General features: G+C 38.2%; 1 protein-coding gene across 11 annotated transcripts in view; it reads left to right on the forward strand.

Moving 5' to 3' along the window:
- The window catches only part of ATP8A2 (ATPase phospholipid transporting 8A2), a 592801-nt gene that overhangs the window by 159257 nt on the left and 415375 nt on the right, over positions 1–18169 (forward strand). For all 11 annotated transcript variants that reach the window (XM_070240119.1, XM_070240124.1, XM_070240123.1 and 8 more), the window contains exons 9-14: positions 488–615; positions 1814–1925; positions 7699–7864; positions 12341–12468; positions 13317–13394; positions 15834–15922. In XM_070240119.1, the coding sequence (XP_070096220.1) occupies positions 488–615; positions 1814–1925; positions 7699–7864; positions 12341–12468; positions 13317–13394; positions 15834–15922 (701 nt within the window). The remainder of the gene's footprint in view (positions 1–487; positions 616–1813; positions 1926–7698; positions 7865–12340; positions 12469–13316; positions 13395–15833; positions 15923–18169) is intronic.

Genomic DNA, 18169 nt, shown 5'->3' on the forward strand with positions numbered 1-18169 from the left:
CGTTTTGACACATTTTCTGCTGCATAAAGTTGAATTTGATAATTCTGTCCAGATATCTTTTCTACCTTCTGTATTCGATTTAGACATTTTTTTCTGTTTAAAGAAGAGTTACTGGGCCTACGTATCATCCTGTTTGAAAGGGATACTTGATGTTTATGACCTGTGTCAGAGTGCAGCTAATAATCTGCTTTCTGTAAGGTGTTTGAGTGTGTTAATGCTTGAACGTGGATGTTTCCAGCACAGTGGTGGAATCTTAACTTGCTGCTTCATTGAATTTTTCTGAAACTTTTGCATTAGGCTGCTGTGGCAAACGCTGCCTGTAAAGTCTATCTTAGGGGGCTGGTGGTTTGATTTAGCGCCTCCCCCCCCCAAGTTACTCCATTTTAATTGATTCGTTAGTTCCTTTTGATTAACACTGGAGACGCGGAATGTCTTCCCTAAACCCGGAAGGTTGTGTTCAGTGTCCTCTTTGGGTTTAACGTTTTAGAGTTTGAGTCACACCGCCAACATGCAAACGAGGGAAGTACTGATGAAGTTGTCTGGGACCGTAGAGTGTGAAGGGCCCAACCGCCACCTCTATGACTTCACAGGAAACCTGCACTTAGATGGGGAAAGGTATCGTTTTCCATTCTCTTAAGTGTTTTGTTTGTTTGTTTTTTTAATGTGACTAAGGATTACTGGAGCTTTGGAAAATGTCAGTTTGTTTTCTGGTTTCATAATATTTTAAAGCATACTTCTGTATGTTTGGCTTAGATATGAGAGACTGAGCTTTCCTCAAAATAGTATTTCAGTCAATTTAAACCCTCCATTAAATTTAAGAAAGAACTGATTTTCGACGAGAAAATAGCCCGAGGGTTATTGAGGTTCACAGAACTGGCCTGTTCTTTCTGTGTGTATTATCTACCCGGGAGGACAGTTGGTTTTGGCTGCATAAAATTGTCCAGAAAAGCAGAAGAGAGGTATCCGAGGTGTATAAAAGCTAATATATTTATTAGAGAAACATCTTTTTTTTGGCCAGCATTCTTCTAAGTAGCATTTGTTTTTAGAAAGTTGAATGAAAGGGACAACAATTAGTCTTCCTTTATTATAGTCACTGCCCTGTTGTCCATATTCTGTCGTCTTTGTCCTCTTGGCATTTGTTTTATTGTTTGAGAGTCACTTTTGTCATTATGTTGGGGTGCAGTTCTGTCTTCTGCCCGTCTTTACTCTGCATGCTTCGTACCCGTGCTTCCCAGCTTTGTGTTTTGAACAGACCCAAAGGGAAGGACCTGGTCATGGGAATTGACCCAAAATAGCTGTGACGACTAAGCATGGCTGCTTTCTTGGTTTTCATGTAGTACGCAGAGCCATGCTGTCGGCTCCCCATTTTGAATTTCTAAATTATCGATCAGGCTTTTATTTAATCATTAAATCATCTTTGACAACTGTGATATAGCTTTATTGCTTTTATTTTCTTGTAATAGTCTATAAAATAAACTGGGTTTCCCAAATCAATAAACTTCTGGTTATTTTAGCAATTTCCTTTTTGGGTGTTGAGTTTCATACAGGGTTATAAAAGACACAGTTCCTTCTAATGTTTCATAGGGAAAAAACTACCTTTTTCTGTAGTGGTGAGTGGATAAGGTAAAGCTTTTTTATGGGTCGTTTTTGGGTAGATTAAGCCAGTGGTAACTTTTATTGCCCCTGTTACCAGTAAAATAGTTCAAATTTGACTAAAGGAAACATTTGATTTCTTGTGGGTGTATGTTTAAGGGGAAGCACATGCTCGTCTGTCAGACTGTCATTAAATATAAATGTTGTTTCTTATTTTTAGCCCTGTTTCCCTTGGGCCTGACCAGATCTTATTAAGAGGTACACAGCTTAGGAACACTCAGTGGGTCTTTGGCATAGTTGTTTATACTGGACACGACACCAAACTCATGCAGGTAAAACATTTCTCTGCTGAAAAACAATGCTGATTTTAGGCTTCTTTTTTTCTGTTTTTATGGAGTAGAGGGTGGAAAATGCAGATGCTGCATTTAGGAAGCTCAATTTTGTCTATGAACTTAAATTTGGAAAGGAAGTGCCTTTATTTTGGTTCCTTAAGTCGTTTCTTCTGGATTTCTGTTATTGTATCAGATATTTGTTACTTCTTGCCTGAAATATCCATGGTCTTTGTTTTCCAGATTTAGGGGGAAAATCTGTTCTAACCGATTTTATCTTCTGGACTCAAGGGGGATTCTTCTAACTTCCTTATTTCCTTTCTCTACTTTTCCTCCTCACCTCATTAATTAGGATTTTGCAGTAAATTGTCTTATTTAACTGAACTCGAGACAATTTAAAAGCAGTTGTTTTTGAACTCATGTTTATTCTTCATATCATATACCAGAGAAAATATATTAAAGTGATTTTGCTCTTTCTGCCTGTTAATTTTTAAATTATTGTTTGTGAATTTACAGCTCACATTTATGTTATGACTTATTTTGCCAGGAAACTTTGAAATTCTGCATAAACCAGTGTCCTTATGTGTCATTTCTTACGTTTCTGTGGTATCACTTGGCATCTTATTTTGCTAATGGTTGCTATTAATAAGAATTGGCTTTTCAGCTTATCTGCCATTTTCTGTAACTTCTAAAGCACATATTTGGCTGTATTTTTTAATTAAAAAATATTTAGTGGCCACCGTGCGCCATGTCTTGTGCTAGGCTGTATGTCTACAATAGTGAAAGGCCCAGTCTTACCCTCTGGAGCCATGTAGACTAAGGAGTAATAGTGAATTACACAGTAGAGAGAGAATTGTAGTATGTGTTGTTACAGAGTGCTGTGAGTGTATGTGAAAGAGTCAACCAACCCAGGTTTGTGGGTGTCACTTGACTAGATACTAAGAATGATATTAAGAAGCACATTTTAGATGTGGAATTGGAGAAGGGGCGCTATTTTGTTGGTCCACTGTTTGAGGCCAAGTGATGTAGGAGAGAGTTAAATATTTATTAGAACAGATAAAGTGATGGCCTCCAATGGCCACACCAGCTGGGTAACGCAGTGGAGACAGGGAAGAGAGATAGGGAGGATTAGAAGAGTTGAGAGGCTCATTGAAGTTGAAGAAAATTGTTGGAGTTGCTGAGTGACTGATTGATCAGTGTGTAAGGTGCTTGTCTTTGAGTTTCTGGGGTGGAGGGTTGCAGAGTGGAGAGACCCAGAGTGAACATGGGAGTAGGAGGCTAAAGATAGAGCTGTTGGAGGCTATTCGACGTCAAGAAGTGAAAGACTGAGAGACTTGGGCATTCAATGGGTCAGTGCTGTGATTTGAATACGGGATCATGGCGAGGCTGGGGTAGAGACAGATGCCATAAGCCAGCTGCTTATCTTCAGAAAGTGAGGGGGAGCGACTGAGAGGTTGGTGGACTTTCAGAGGGAAGAGGCAGAAGGTAGCGTTGCCAAATGGCATGAACTTTACAAGTGATTTTTTAACATGGCGTTAGAAAAATAAAGTGTCAGAAATATTATGGCGTCCTGCGTATACATTCAGTTATACCATCTTTAGACTCTGAGGGATGCGAGTCTGTACCAGCACCCTTTGCTTGAAGAGATTTCAGGGAAGGAGTGTCCTTGGCTGGGTAAGGCAAGGAGTGAGAGAAGAGCTCCTGAAGGAGGCAGAGGACACAGGGAAGTTTTGTCCTGGAATGGTAGGGCCCAAGTGTGGTGCAATGGTTACAGAGGGGATGTGGTGTGTGTGTGGGCATCCATGGCAGCTAAAAAAGTAAATAGTTGGTAGATGCTGGAGGCAGCTCTTGGGTGGATGAAGATCATTCAGCATATCTGAGATATGCCTGATTCATCCTTCCTGCCAGGTCCTCACCCATTCGTAAGCGCTGATTATAACGGTTCAAGTGTGTTGGTTCTGAGCAGCCTGTACGTGAAGGTTTGATCCTGGCGAGTAGTTTAGTGCTCTGCCACCTCGTCGGTAGCCTCTCACTTCCCCAGTCCGCAGCCAGTAGCCACTGCTGCGCACTTTTGGAGCTCCGCTAACCACAGATCACTTCTGTTTTTGTGATGAAGTGACAAAGAGATCACAAGGAGCTTGCTCAAATTTGGGCGGGACCCCAAGGCTGGTTTTCAGATTGTGCATATTACAAATGTAATCACTCTCCAAGATGCCTTGTACACTGGTTGTTTTTTCAGGGTGTAATACTGTTTTTCTAGAACGCACATTAGTAATACTGCTTTGTGGCTAAGGCGTAGGAGATAATTAAGTTACGCTTAAAAATGATCCCTCATCTCTTCAGTGAGTAGGGTGTGCACTAAGCTACCGCGGGAAGTTTGCATCTCGTGAGTGCAATAGGCACTTTTCCCTGCCCTGGATGGGATAAACCTCTTTTCAAGGCATATGACATGTTGACTGTTTGAGTACAGAATAATGGAAAGCCCCAGAAACACCTGTGCTGGAGTCACCGTGCCTTTAGGGCTGAAACAACAAGTAAAAATAATGAGCTTTCAAAAGGAATATAATATAACACATGTAGCTGGAAGCCATCCTGTTTGTGAAATAATATTTTTTGTCTGTACTTGTGCTCCTTGACCACAGACAGGAAACGCCATTGCTTTAGGGTTCCACTTTTTTGTTTTTGTTTTTTAAACTCTCACCTCAACGCCTTCTACTCTTCAAAGTTCCCTTGTTTCATATTTAGTGTAGTTACACATAAAAATATTTCCATGTCTCCTATTTCCGTTGGTTGATTTAACGGTAAAGAGAGATATTATCACATTAATTACAGCAAATACTTAGTGTCCCATGCATTGTTCTCAGCATTTTGCATGTATTAACTCATTTATTCCTCACAGTAGCCCTGTGAGGAAGATACTATTATTGTCCCCATTTTCTAGATGAGGACCCTGAAGCACAGAGTGTCTACGTAAGTTATCGAAGCTACACGCCCACTGAGAGGGAGAGCTGGGCTTCAAACCGAGGCAGTCTGGCTTCCGAGTCCGTGTTCTAACTAGTACTCTACTGACTGCTGTCTTAGGAGAGAATAAAATGTGTAAAATTCAGGTCAAATATAAGCTTTTTCAAATTCTGACATTTTGGCCTGTTTCAGCTAAGAACTCCATTACTCAGAAGGAGCAGTGTTTTCTAAGAATTGTGTAGAAGAACGTACAATGCTGGTCAGAATGTAACATTACAAGCTCATCGTTACAAGTGGACACGTCCAGGGTTGGGAGCGAGTGTGCAGAGCTGGCTCCCTCAAAGTGCATGTGTTGAAGCCTGAGGTTTGGGCTCTTGTGTTGGATGAAGGATAACTTTTTCTAATGCTGTTAACTGGCCAGGAGTCCAGTTCACCACTGGAAAAGATCAGAAGTCAATAAAATAATAGAGTGATAGGAATGATGTTAATTATAATTTTTTTCTGCGTGTGCCTCCCGTGAATGTTTATTAAAAATGATAAGATCATCTTTACTTTTTAAAAGATTGGTATAGGCAGTCTCGGAACCGGTCCGTTGGCTCTGCCATGAGACCAGAGGTGTTGTGTCATCCCCATCAACCTTTAGATAGCGTTAGATGGATGATAGGTCAGCCTTTACTAATGGATTTCCTTTTAGATTCTGGAGGAATTTTTTTAAAAGTCTATAAAGAACAAATAATTTAGAGAGCTAAAGTGAAAGGGAGAAGAGAGTTTATAAAGGAAAATGCTGCTGTGCTGTTTGGACGCTTAAAGCAGTTAACTTTTCAAAATCGCCAGTATAGCACTTCCCTAACTCCCCACCTCACAGAAAGCGTTGGGCTTGATAGTGGTATTTCTGGGTTTGGTGATAGAATTCAGCCAATTTCAGCGATGTTGTGGTATGACCTTCTTTATGGAACTTAGGAATGAATTGCTTCCCATTTTCATGTTGGTTGTATTTTCACATTGTGACTTTATTTGTATTCTTATTTTCAAAGACATTTTCATCCTCGCTCTGTTAATGGTCAGATAGATTGAGAATAGTGAAGGAGAATGCTGCCTTGAGTTTGGTACGAGGCGCGATTTTTATGGCTAGTTAGTGCCTTGCAAGTTTTCAAATCACCTGGTCTTACAGATCAGTGTTGCCTCCAAGGAGACAAGGCTCGTGAGTCGTGGGAGGAGACCTGCAGACTGAAGCTCCTGTCCCTCTGCCCCATCCACCTCCTGGCTTCTGATTTAGCCCAGGCTCTGGTCACCTCCAGGAATGCATTATTATCATTGGCTGTGTGGCTGTATTAGTTTCCTGTTGCTGCCGTAACGACTACACTTAGTGGCTTAAAACAAGGCGATTTGTTAATGTTGCAGTTCTGTAGGTCACAAGTTTGGTATAGGCCTCACCCATATCAAGGTGTTGGCAGGGCAGCATTCCTTTCTGGAACACTCCAGGAGGCTCTAGAGGAGAATCTGTTCCTTGCCTTTCCCAGCCTTCTAGAGGTACCCGAATTCCTTGGCTCATGACCCGCTTCCTCCATCTTCCAAGCCAGCAGCGTTGCATCTCTTTACCATTCTTCTGCTGTCACATCCCCCTTTGCCTGTAGCCAGGAAAAGATCTCTTCTTTTTCTGCTTTTAAGGACCCATATGATTAAATTGGGCCCGCTTAGATAGTCCAAGATAACCTCCCCAAGTTAATGTCCTTCATTTAATCACAGCTGCAAAGTCCCTTTTACCACATAAAGTAACATATTCATAGGGTCCAGGTATTGGGACATGGGCATCACTGAGGGACCATTTTTCTGCTCACCACAAATGCCGTTGGAAAATTTTTAATAAATTAACTTCAGGTGCATAACTGTCTAGTGCAAACAGTTCTGTTGACTTTTCCACTGCCGAGGGATGTAGTCCCAAATTTTCTGCCTGATGTGTAGTGGTCCTTGAATGTGGATTTAATGAATCTTTCTGAACTCACTTCCCAGCGCTGGCCTCTGCTCCCGGTAGACTGGCTTTCCCACTAGCAGTGAGACAGCAGGCCATGCACATTTATAGATGGCGAGGCTGTGTTTCTGCTTTTGTTTTACTTTCCTGTCTACATTCTGTTCACGATTTAGGACTCCATCCAGATTTCTCCTGACCACTAGAGCTTTCCTGAGTTTTCCTGCTTGTTTCTTGTTCACTGTTTTCCAAACACACCTTTTGTCCATCCATTTATTTTGACACCTGTTGATGTTCTATTTTGCATTATTGATGTGTATGTGTTTGTGTGTGTGTGTGTCTTTTTTCCTCAAATTTTGAGCTGCTGGAGGGAAAATATGTACTTCAAAAATATCTCTTTGTATATTAATTGGAGAGCTGTGTTATTTGAAGATTCTCTCTAGATTTTTATGATATATAGGATCTTTAACTTTCTCTTGAATTAGCAACATCTTGATTTCTTTTAAACTGGACTTAAATGATTTAGAACTTGTGGTCAAAGATAGTAAAAGTAGCTAATTTTATGCTAAAATGGAATCTTACATCCAGATTGAATCATGTAGAGTTGAAATGTGTTCTTTAAAATGGTAGAGTATGTCTTCTGTCTTCTTTACTTAAAACTAGCCGTGTTGATTCAGGAGTACAGTGTTTTTTAGTGGTACACTTTTTAATTTCGTTGGTTATTTGGCAAAAAAATATAATCTTTTACTTTTTGTTTGTTGATTTTAGTTAACTTACCTCCCTTTCTCCCCACTTGTTGTCCCCAAGTCTGTTCTGTGACCCTTACTGATTTTAAATGCTATTGTACAGAATTCCACCAAAGCACCTCTCAAGAGATCAAATGTTGAGAAAGTGACCAATGTCCAGATCCTGGTGTTGTTTGGCATCCTCTTGGTCATGGCCTTGGTGAGCTCGGTGGGGGCCCTTTACTGGAATGGGTCTCAAGGTGGAAAGAACTGGTACATCAAGAAGATGGGTAAGTTCTGGAGTGGGTTGCCTGTTGAAGTAGGATGAAACTACTTTTGGAAAATCCATCTAAGCGTGGTTTATGTGTGGTGACCATGTCATTTTTCTCTTCTCTTTGGGTACTCTATATAATGCCAGCCTTTCAAGGAGAGTTGAAAGATTAGGAGTTATGTGATGAAGTGAAGATGGACACATTTGGGGATTTATAGTCAAATGATTATTTTTTAACTATATTTTTTGAGTTGTTTTCTTAGTGGTTGCTCTAGGGATTACAGTGTAATCTTAATTTATCAGCAGCTACCTCAGATTAATACTAACAATTCCAGTAAAATACAGAAATTTTACTCCAGTATGGATCCATTTCCTCTCCTGCTTTATGCTATTATTGTCATATATATTACATCTATGTTATCAACCTAATAAGACAGTGTTATTGCTTTATATAATCTTATGTCTCTTAAAGCAGCAAAAAAAGAAAAAAAATAGAGAGTTGTTTTACATTACCCTACTTATTTAACATTTCCAGTACTCTTCATTTCTCTCTATGGCTTTGAGTTACTAGCTTGTGTCATTGTTTTGCTTCATGGAGCTTCACTCTCTTCTCACTCCTTTGTGCTGTTATATATATTACATCTGCATATAAGTCCAACAATGCAGTTTTATAATGACTTTTTTTGCTATTGTTTTTTAAATTCAAAAGAAAGGATAAAAAATAGTAATTATACTGTCTTTTATAGTTGCCTATATAATTACCTTACTGCTGCCCTTTGTTTCTCTATGTGGATTTAATTACTGTCTGGTGTCACATTTCCTTTATTATTTCTTGTAAGGCATATTGGACAGCAACAAATTATCTCAGTTTTTATCTTGGAATGCCTTACTTTCTCCTTTGCTTTTGAAGGGTAGTTTTTCTGATACAGAATTCTTGTGGAATTCTTGGTTGACATTCTCTTTCTTTCAGTACATTAAATACACCATTCCACTGCCCTCTGGCCTCCATCGTACTGACGAGAAGTCAGCTGTTAATCTTATTGTTTTTCCCTTGTATGTTAGTCATTTTTCTATTGCTGCTGTCAAAATTGTCTTTGGTTTTCAGTAGTTTTAAGTTTATTCTATTTGGAGTTTGTTGAGCTTTTCGGATGTATAAATTAATATTTTTCATCAAATTTGGGAAGTTTTCAGCTATTATTTATTCAGATATTTTTTCTGCCACATTCTCATTCCCCTCTCCTTCTGGTACTTCCATTATATATGTATTTCTATAGGGTCACTTGATGTGTCCTAATGCGTTTCTGAGTGTCCTCTGTTAATTTTTCTTTATTTCTCTTTCTTTCTCTTCTTCTGATTGGATCATCTCTATTGGTCTATATTCAAGTTTGTCTATTCTCTTTTCTGTCAGCTCAAATCTGCTGTTGAGCTCCACTAGTAATTTTTTCATTTCAATTATTGTACTTTTGAATTCCAGAATTTCCATTTGCTTCTTTATTTTTAAACTTCTATCTCTTTATTGATATTCTCTAATTGTCAATAATTGTTATCATACTTTCTTTAAATTCTTTAGACAGTTTTCTTTAGTTCTTTGAATACATTTATAATACCACTTTGAAGTCTTTGTTTGGTTCATCATTTGGGCCCCCCTCAAAGGCAGTTTCTATTGCTTCTTTTTTCCCTGTTTCTTTGTATGTTTCATTATTTTTTTGCTGTTGAAAACAGGGCATTTCGGATAATATATTGTAGCAACTCTGGATTCTGATTTCCTCTTCCTCCTGGGGCTTGTTTTTGTTTATTTTAGTGACTTGGCTGGACTAGCTCTGTGAAGTCTGTTCTATTCTGTAGTGTACAGCCTCTGATGTTACTGCTCAGTTTCATTTCCGTGTTTTTACTTTTTAATTTTCTTAAAATGTACAGTTTAAAGTATATTGTGGGTTTTAGTACGTTCACCACTACCTAACTTTAGAACATCATCATCATCTCAAGAAAGATATCCTATCCTCATTAGCAGTCACTCCTCTCCTTGTTTTTATTTTTAAGCTTGAATTCCTAGGGGTCACTCTGGGTCAGCAGGTCAGCCTAGGTTAGAAGTCAGTCAGTGATTGTGCTTAAATTCCTGGAGCCAGTAAGAATCCCACCCTCTGTGGTTTGATCTGTGTGAGGCTTGGGGAATCCTTCAGTGTTTGGGGAGTTTAAAATCTGCCCCACATTCAGTCAGGGACTAGTAGCTCACAGTACCCTCTCTGGTCTCTCCTGAGAAGATGCAGCCTTGCTCATGGACATGACCTTCTGGACCACTAGCGTTGAGTGTGATCCTAGCAAGGTTTCTTGGCCATTTCTTTCCTTAGATCTCCCTGTTTAATTTCTGGCTAGTCTGCTGTTTTGTTTGCCCCTACTAGTATTGTGAGTTGCTTGTCTTTCCTGATTATTAGCCACTGGAATTGCTATTGTTTTTGACAGTGCCCTGGGCATGGCTTTTTTTTATGCTGTGCCCCAAATAACGTCAGTTCCCTTGGGCTGTTTCTGTCCTGACAACCTGCCCTACTCTGTGGTAGCAGACTGCCGCACCCTGGGATAGAATTTATGCAACATGGAGCTGGTGTCAGAGGAGATGAGAGCTGCTAGTCCTCATGCCTGTCTCAACCACCCACCCAGAACAGAACCTAAGCAACATGGATCTGGGGGAAAGGAGGCAGAAACAGCCTTTCGCTTAAATGTCAAAGGCTCCCACTTACTGAGATTGAGTAGATTTTCTTTCTTTCTTTCTTTCTTTTTTAAGATTTTCTTTCTTTTTTCTCCCAAAAGCCCCTTGGTACATAGTTGCATATTTTTAGTTTTTGGTCCTTCTAGTTGTGGCATGTGGGATGCCACCTCAGCATGGCTTAATGAGTGGTGCCATGTCTGCGCCCAGGATTTGAACCAGTGAAAATGTGGGCTGCTGAAGTGGAGTGCATGAACTTAACCACTCAGCCAGGGTGCTGGCACCTAGTAGATTTTCTTGAATACATGCTTTTGAATTTTTTGTATGCTCTCTGATCAATTTCCAAACACTTTAAATGCTTGTTTTTTGACAATTTTGTCCAGTTTTATTGCTTTTTTTTTGAGAGAAGATTTGCCAATCTGTTTACACAGCAATTCCAGAAAATAAATAAGAGTTAATGTCAATTTTTTAAATAAATTTGAATTTGAAAATTTTGGGATATTTTCTTGGGGTTGTTGTTATTTCCATCTTTCAAAATATTTTAGTTAAACCTATCAAAACATTTTTTCCTTTTCTAATTATCTCATGTGAAAAACTCATACACTTTGAACTGCCCAGGAGAACTCTTGCCGCCACTTTACAAATGTGGGAAATGTGACTGGGACTTCAGTTGTAGCTTGTATCAAAATCCTTTGATTTTGGTTCTTAAAATTTGGATTTGGACTGTGTTATATGTCTAGCTTCAAATGTGAAGACTGACATTCTATATACATATGTTGTTAGTTCCAAAATGTCATGGTCTGAGTAAATAAACAGCATTGACACTATCTTGGTATACAGGCTTTGTGGTAAATTGCTTAGATTATATCCACCTCCAGTACTAGCTGCATAGTTTACAGTGGGAGAATGATCTTTTTGTCTTACCCATAATGCTTTCTGTCTTGTTATCCTTATGGTAAAGTCTGAGTAGCTCTCTTGTGAAAGCCATCAAACTCCACATTTGCATTGTCACATTGCATTGTTGGAGCTTTGACTTCAGTTCAAAGAGCTCTCCTCTTTTGGTAGTCATAGAACTTGACCTCTTTCCCCCTTCCTGGTCCTGCCTCTGCTTTGGAGTCCATCCCTTAGGAGTCTTGGTTCATCTTTGGGGATCGTCTTCCATCAAGACATTCCTTCTCTTATCTTCAATAAATAGTCTCCAACTCTGCCTGTTTTCCCTGTTCACACGTTTTTTTTTTTCCATTTTACCAATTCTTTGGAATGTCCCAAATATACTCATACTCGAATGAGGTTGTAGATATTTCTTACAACCGTTTCAAATGGCTGTCCTCTTTTCTGCATCCTTTTTAGTTAGCTGTCATCTCTCTGTCTTCCAAAACTTAAATAAAGCCTCTGTTCTTCTGGATGGCCTTCAGTGACCATGCCTTCTCGTTAAAAATCCCTCCTGTCCTGGTTTCTGTAGTGCCCCGTGAACTCCTCTTGAATAGATGAAGCCTGCTTCTGCATAGTCACACTGAGGGGCATACTTGCTTCTGCTTACTCCCCTTCCCCGCAAACTCCTATGAGAAGCCAGCTCTTTATTGGAAGGGATCATGTCTTAATAGTCTTTGTGTTCACAGTTGGCACCACATAGTAGGTACTCAGTAACTACTTTAACTTGAATCTCTAAATTTATACATAAGCCAATTGACTTTTTTCTGAACATCTTTTAGAAAAATTCCAAAATAATAAAATAAAAGGAAACTGAGTGGAGACTAACTAAAGCTATAGAGATATTATGGTTTTCTTCCACAGACACAAGCTCGGATAATTTTGGATATAACTTGTTGACATTCATCATCTTGTACAACAATCTTATTCCCATCAGTCTGTTGGTGACTCTTGAGGTTGTGAAATACACTCAAGCCCTTTTTATAAACTGGGTGAGTATCACAGTAGTTCAAAAGTTGAGCTGCTGGAGAATTGTCAACTACTATTTTCAAATACTTTCTCAGAGCCTTAGTCATTTAATTGAGCTCCAAGGAAAGGAAGAATGTAGGTAATTTATGCTTTGGTCTGGAAGTTAAACTAGCCAGACAACTGGCAAGGGATCTCCGGCCAGGGTGTCCCTGAGCCATGATGGCAGTGACTTGTTACCTAACGTCTCAGCTTCCTGGTCTGTGAAGTGGGGAGGACAGTAGTCCTGATTCAAGGTACTCGTGAGGATTAAGTGAGATAATGGAAGCAGAACGCTTAGCAGGTACATGTCTTCTGGTGAGTTGGGATAAAATGGCTGCAGCTGTTGTTCATGCTTTTGAAGTCTAATTTAGTGCTGAAGAAAAGATCTCCTGTGTGTGTCTATATCAGTGTTCATTATGTATCAGAAGTCATGGTGACAGTAAACATGGGTTCCATTGTAAGAGTAGAAATGGAATTTTTAAGGAACTGTCAGGGCCATTAAGCACTTCACTTCACCAACCAGTATATGTAGACTAGGTGCTTTCCTCTGCGTTTTATTTGATCTTCATAACAATTCTGTGAACAAGATGTTAGCTGAGCTCAGAAGTGTGAGTCCCTCTAGGTCATCAGACGACTATCTTGAAACCAAATCTTCTCCATATAAATTCCCATGTTTTCTCTTTGTATCACACGATAGCCACTGTATTTTCATCCCCAAATTAAAAATTAGCATTTATATTAAGTTATCTGTTTTTAGCTTCTTTTCTGTGTTAATTTAAATGAAGGATTAATGGTATACACTTTCTGAGGTGCCCCCCTTTCTCTCTCTCAGGACACAGATATGTATTATCTCGGAAATGACACTCCTGCAATGGCCAGGACATCAAACCTTAATGAAGAGCTTGGGCAGGTGAGTGCCTCTTTGGGGACTTTGGGAACAGTGACATGAGCATGAGGGAGATGAGTGTTAGAAGAACCATGGAGAGATTTTGCAAAAATAGTTATCTATGAATGTGGTTTTGATGTCTGAAAAGTTATATAGTATTTGAGAGTATTGTTAAATGCAAATGTCAATCTGTTTTGACTTGCATTTTAAGGTATGGATATATCTTACCACCTAGAAGGTACCTGCAAAAAATTTAGTACAAAAAATAAAGTATAACATTATTTTGGACTCTTAAAATTGTTTATCAGGAGCAAATGATAGAGAAGATAATGGTTAGGATACTCAGATACTGAACAATCCTACATGTGGGGGCTAATATGAAGGACATGTTTCCAGCAAATGTTCCAGATTTTTGTCTCTGGAATACTACAGGGAACCAGTTTTTTTTTCCACCATCGCCTCCAAACCCCAGTTGCCTTTGCATTATGTTTTCATTTTATGTTGAAATTACTGCAAGGAATAACTTATTTTGAATGCATTGCAATTAAAGATTATAATTTCATTTTATACATCTCATTTAAACCTTTCAACAACCCTATGAGGTAGGAGCTATATATTAGACTAAATTTGCCTCCTCTTTGAACCTTGTTCCAGTTTTCCAGGTAAGTTAGTTTATCTCTCTTCTATGTTCCCATAGCAGTCTTTCCAAACATAAATACAGTAGAACAAGAGACATGATGGTGATGCAGGGTCTGTTTCCCTCTTGACTTTAGCGCCCATTCAAGGGCACGGATGCGCCCAACATAAGGTCTTGGTTTCCTTGATCAGTTTAGCACAGGGTTCAGTATGTCAGTGTTCTCAGGTGCCATTGAACCGGGCCTGAATCATTGAAGATTGAAAGTGCTCAAGTTGCACCCAAGATGAAATAATTCATCCTAATTGGATATATGGGGAAAGTTTGCATGAGGATGTACTTTTGAGTTGGAACTTAAAGGATAAGCAAATCTTGTTAATTCCTTATTATAAAATTTTCATTTTTTAAATATTTTAATATAATTTTTTAGTTTTTTAGAAAGAGGCAAAAGGAAACATTGCTTATTAGAAGGCTGATTCTACTCAATTTTTTATACCCCTAGACTTACTGCATATAACACTTACATAAAAACTTATTTATAGCTGTACTTACCCATAGTGTACTAATTTCATATTTCTATGTAATATTTGACTTCTTTAGAAGCATTAATAATCTTTCTTTACTTAAAGTTCCTTTGATTGCTTTGAAAATAATTCTCAGTATACTTGCTTACATTGTATCATTCAGAACAAGTGCAGAGTAAACAACTCATGTTGTTAATCCCTGTCCTATAAAACAGTACAGCACGCCTTCCCTGGAACCGTGCTTTGGGGTCCCTGGAGTACATCTATTATCCAGCAACAATCATGATCCCTCTTTAGAAAACCGCTGAGAAACTGGAATTGTTACTGGAGTCCGTTCTGTTAAGTACTGCCCCCTCGCCAATCTGTGACATAATTTCCCAAGAATGGTACACATCGAATGATGTTATTTATCTTCTGGCCAAACCCTTTATTTCATAGATGTGGAAACTGAGGCCAAGCAGGAAGAGGTGACTTCTCCAGAGTCCACATGACGAGCTCGTATCCAGAGCCTGAACTGGACCGTTTCTCCTCTCGTGGTCCTGAGTTCTCTTCCCCATCACATTATCCACCTGAGGGAGCCTAATTCGCACAGCACACGTGCATCTGGAGTTCATCTCTTTTGCATTCAGTTAATCATGTCAAAATGGTGTGCTTGTTGACCTTCAGAAATTTCTCTTTTCACCTGCTATACTGAGAGCCCAGTGTATTAAATCTGTAAAAGTTTGTATCTTGGGAAGTTACGTAGTCTGTAAGCAGTTCCTGCTGCCTTCCTGTAGTCTTAACTGAGAGAGTGACTCAGAAGCTTCGAGTTTGTTCTCTGCCAGTTCAGGATTTGCCTTCTTAATCCAGCGAGGGGATGGACCCTTAAAAAGAAATGTTTTGAGGGCTGCCAAGTCTGAGCTTGTTGTCTTGACATACTAGATGCGAGAACAGAAAATCATGGGGCTCTCTTGAAGAATGAGGTGAATCTTTGAGGTGCCTTGTGGCAGGTTTAGTGCGTATGCTTAGCGATCTGAAATGGCTGTTGCTGGAGCCGCCTTTGCACATTTCCACACAATTGGACTCTAGAATTAGTTATTGAAGAAGGTTTTTTAAGTGGTCTAAGCATTAAAATATATTAATTTTCTAGTGATGTATAATTATAATGATTATATATAATGTATACAATTATAAAATATATTTTGCTTGCTTTAAGGATATTTACCTTTTTATAGATTTTGAAAAATGTAGATGGAAAGACTTCTTTTATTGGCCTTTGCATCTTGTTACATTCTTAATGTATGTTTCTTCTATTCTTTGCTTTAGGTAAAATACCTATTTTCTGACAAGACTGGAACTCTTACATGCAATATCATGAACTTCAAGAAGTGCAGCATCGCTGGAGTGACCTACGGGTGAGTGTGTTCAGCACTTGTTGAAAATTTGATTTGCGTTCATTCAACAAAATGACTTCATTTTTAGCTGCTTAGTCAAATAGCTTGATTTTCTGATATTTTGAAAAGATATTTATAAGGGATTTAGATATGCAATTACTGTTGAATATGTTGAAAACTTAATGAGTCTCAGCTTTGCACAGTTAAAGCATTATTTATTTCTGCAGATATTAACCTAGTGAGAAATCCCAGGGAATCCATGAATTTATATTTCTAATCTAATAATTATAAATTTCTTACTCATGTTTTGATCTGAATGCCTGTCTTTTTTTAAATAGAGGTATAATTGACATGTAACATTATACTAGTTTCAGATGCACTACATAATGATTTGATATTTGTATATATTGCCAGATGATCACCACAATAAGCCTAGTTAATATTCATGATCATACATAGTTATAAAATTTGATTTTTCTCATCATGGAAATTTTAAGATTTATTTTCTTAGCAACTTTAAAATGTATAATACAGTATTATTAACTTTAGTCACCATGCTGTACTTATATCCCCATGACTTATTTATTTTACAACTCTTGACCCCCTCACTCATTTCACCTACCCCTGCCTCTGGCAAACGCCAGTATGTTCTCTGTATCTATGAGCTTGTGTTTGTGTGTGTTTTTTTCTTTTAGATTCCGCTTGTAAGTGAGATCACACAGTATCTGTCTTTCTCTGTATGCCTTATTTCACTTAGTATAATATTCTCAAGATCCATCTATGTTGTTGTAAATGGCAAGATTTCCTTCTTTTTTATGGCTGAATAATATTCCATTGTGTATATACCACATATTCTTTATCCATTCATCCATCAATGGACACTTAAGTTGTTTTTGTGATTGGCTATTGTGGATAATGCTTCCATGAACATAGGGGTACATATATCTTTTTGAATTAGTGTGTTTTTTCTTTTGGATAAATACCCAGAAGTGGAAATGCTGGATCATATGGTAGTTCTATTTTCAGTTTTTTGAGGACCCTCCATGTGTTTTCCATAGTGGCTCTAACAATTTGCATTCCCATCAACAGTGCACAAGGGTTCCCTTTTCCCCATATCTCTGCCAACACTTGTTATTTCTTGTCTCTTTGATGATAGCCATTCTAGCAGATGTGAGGTGATATCTCATTGTGGCTTTGATTTGCATTTCTCAAGCACCTTTTCATCTGTATGTCTCCTTTGGAAAAATATCTTCAGATGTGATGCCCATTTTTAAATTGGATTGTTTGTATTTGTGCTATTGAGTTGTATAATTCTTTATATATGATATATATATAAGGGATATTAATCCCTTATCAGATATATGACTTACAAATATTTTCTCCCATTCAGTAGATTTCCTTTTCATTTTGTTGATGGTTTCCTTTGCTGTGCAGAAGCTTTTTAGTTTGATGCAGTCCCACTTCTTTATTTTTGCTTTTGTTGCCTTTGCTTTTGGTGTCATATCCAAAAAATCATCACTGAGACCAATGTCAAGGAGCTTACCCCCTATGTTTTCTTCTAGGAGGTTTCAGGTCTCCATTCAAGTCTTTAATTCATTTTGAGTTAATTTTTGTGTATGGTGGTGTAAGATAATGGTCCAGTTTTATTCTTTTGCTTGTGACTGTCCAATTTTCCTAACACCGTTTATTGAACAGACTATCCTTTCCCCGTTATATATTCTTGGATCCTTTTTCATAAATTAATCAACCATGTATTCGTAGGTTTATTTTTGGGCTGTATACTCTGTTTTATTGATCTATGTGTCTGTTTTTATGCCTGTATCATACTCTTTTGATTACTATAGCCTTGTAATATAGTTTGAAATCAGAAAGCGTGATGCCTGAAGCTTTGTTTTTGTTTCTCAAGATTGCTTTCGCAATTTAGGTCTTTTGTGGTTTCATAAAAATTAGGATTGTTTGTTCTATTTTTGTGAAAAATCACATTGGAATTTTTATGGGGATTGCACTGAATCTGTAGATTGCTTTGGGTACTATGGACATTTTAACAATATAAATTCTTCTAATCCATGAGCACAGAAAGTCTTTCCATTTATTTGTATCTTCTTCAATTTCTTTCATTAATGTCTTATAATTTTCAGTGTACAGGTCTTTCACTTCCTTGGTTGAATTTATCCCTAGGTATTTAATGTATTTTTTTTGATGCAATTGTAAATGGGATTGTGTTCTTAATATCCTTCTGATCGTTCATTATTAGTTTTTAGAAATGCA

This window comes from Equus caballus, chromosome 17, assembly GCF_041296265.1.
Source record: "Equus caballus isolate H_3958 breed thoroughbred chromosome 17, TB-T2T, whole genome shotgun sequence".
Lineage (NCBI taxonomy): Eukaryota > Metazoa > Chordata > Mammalia > Perissodactyla > Equidae > Equus > Equus caballus.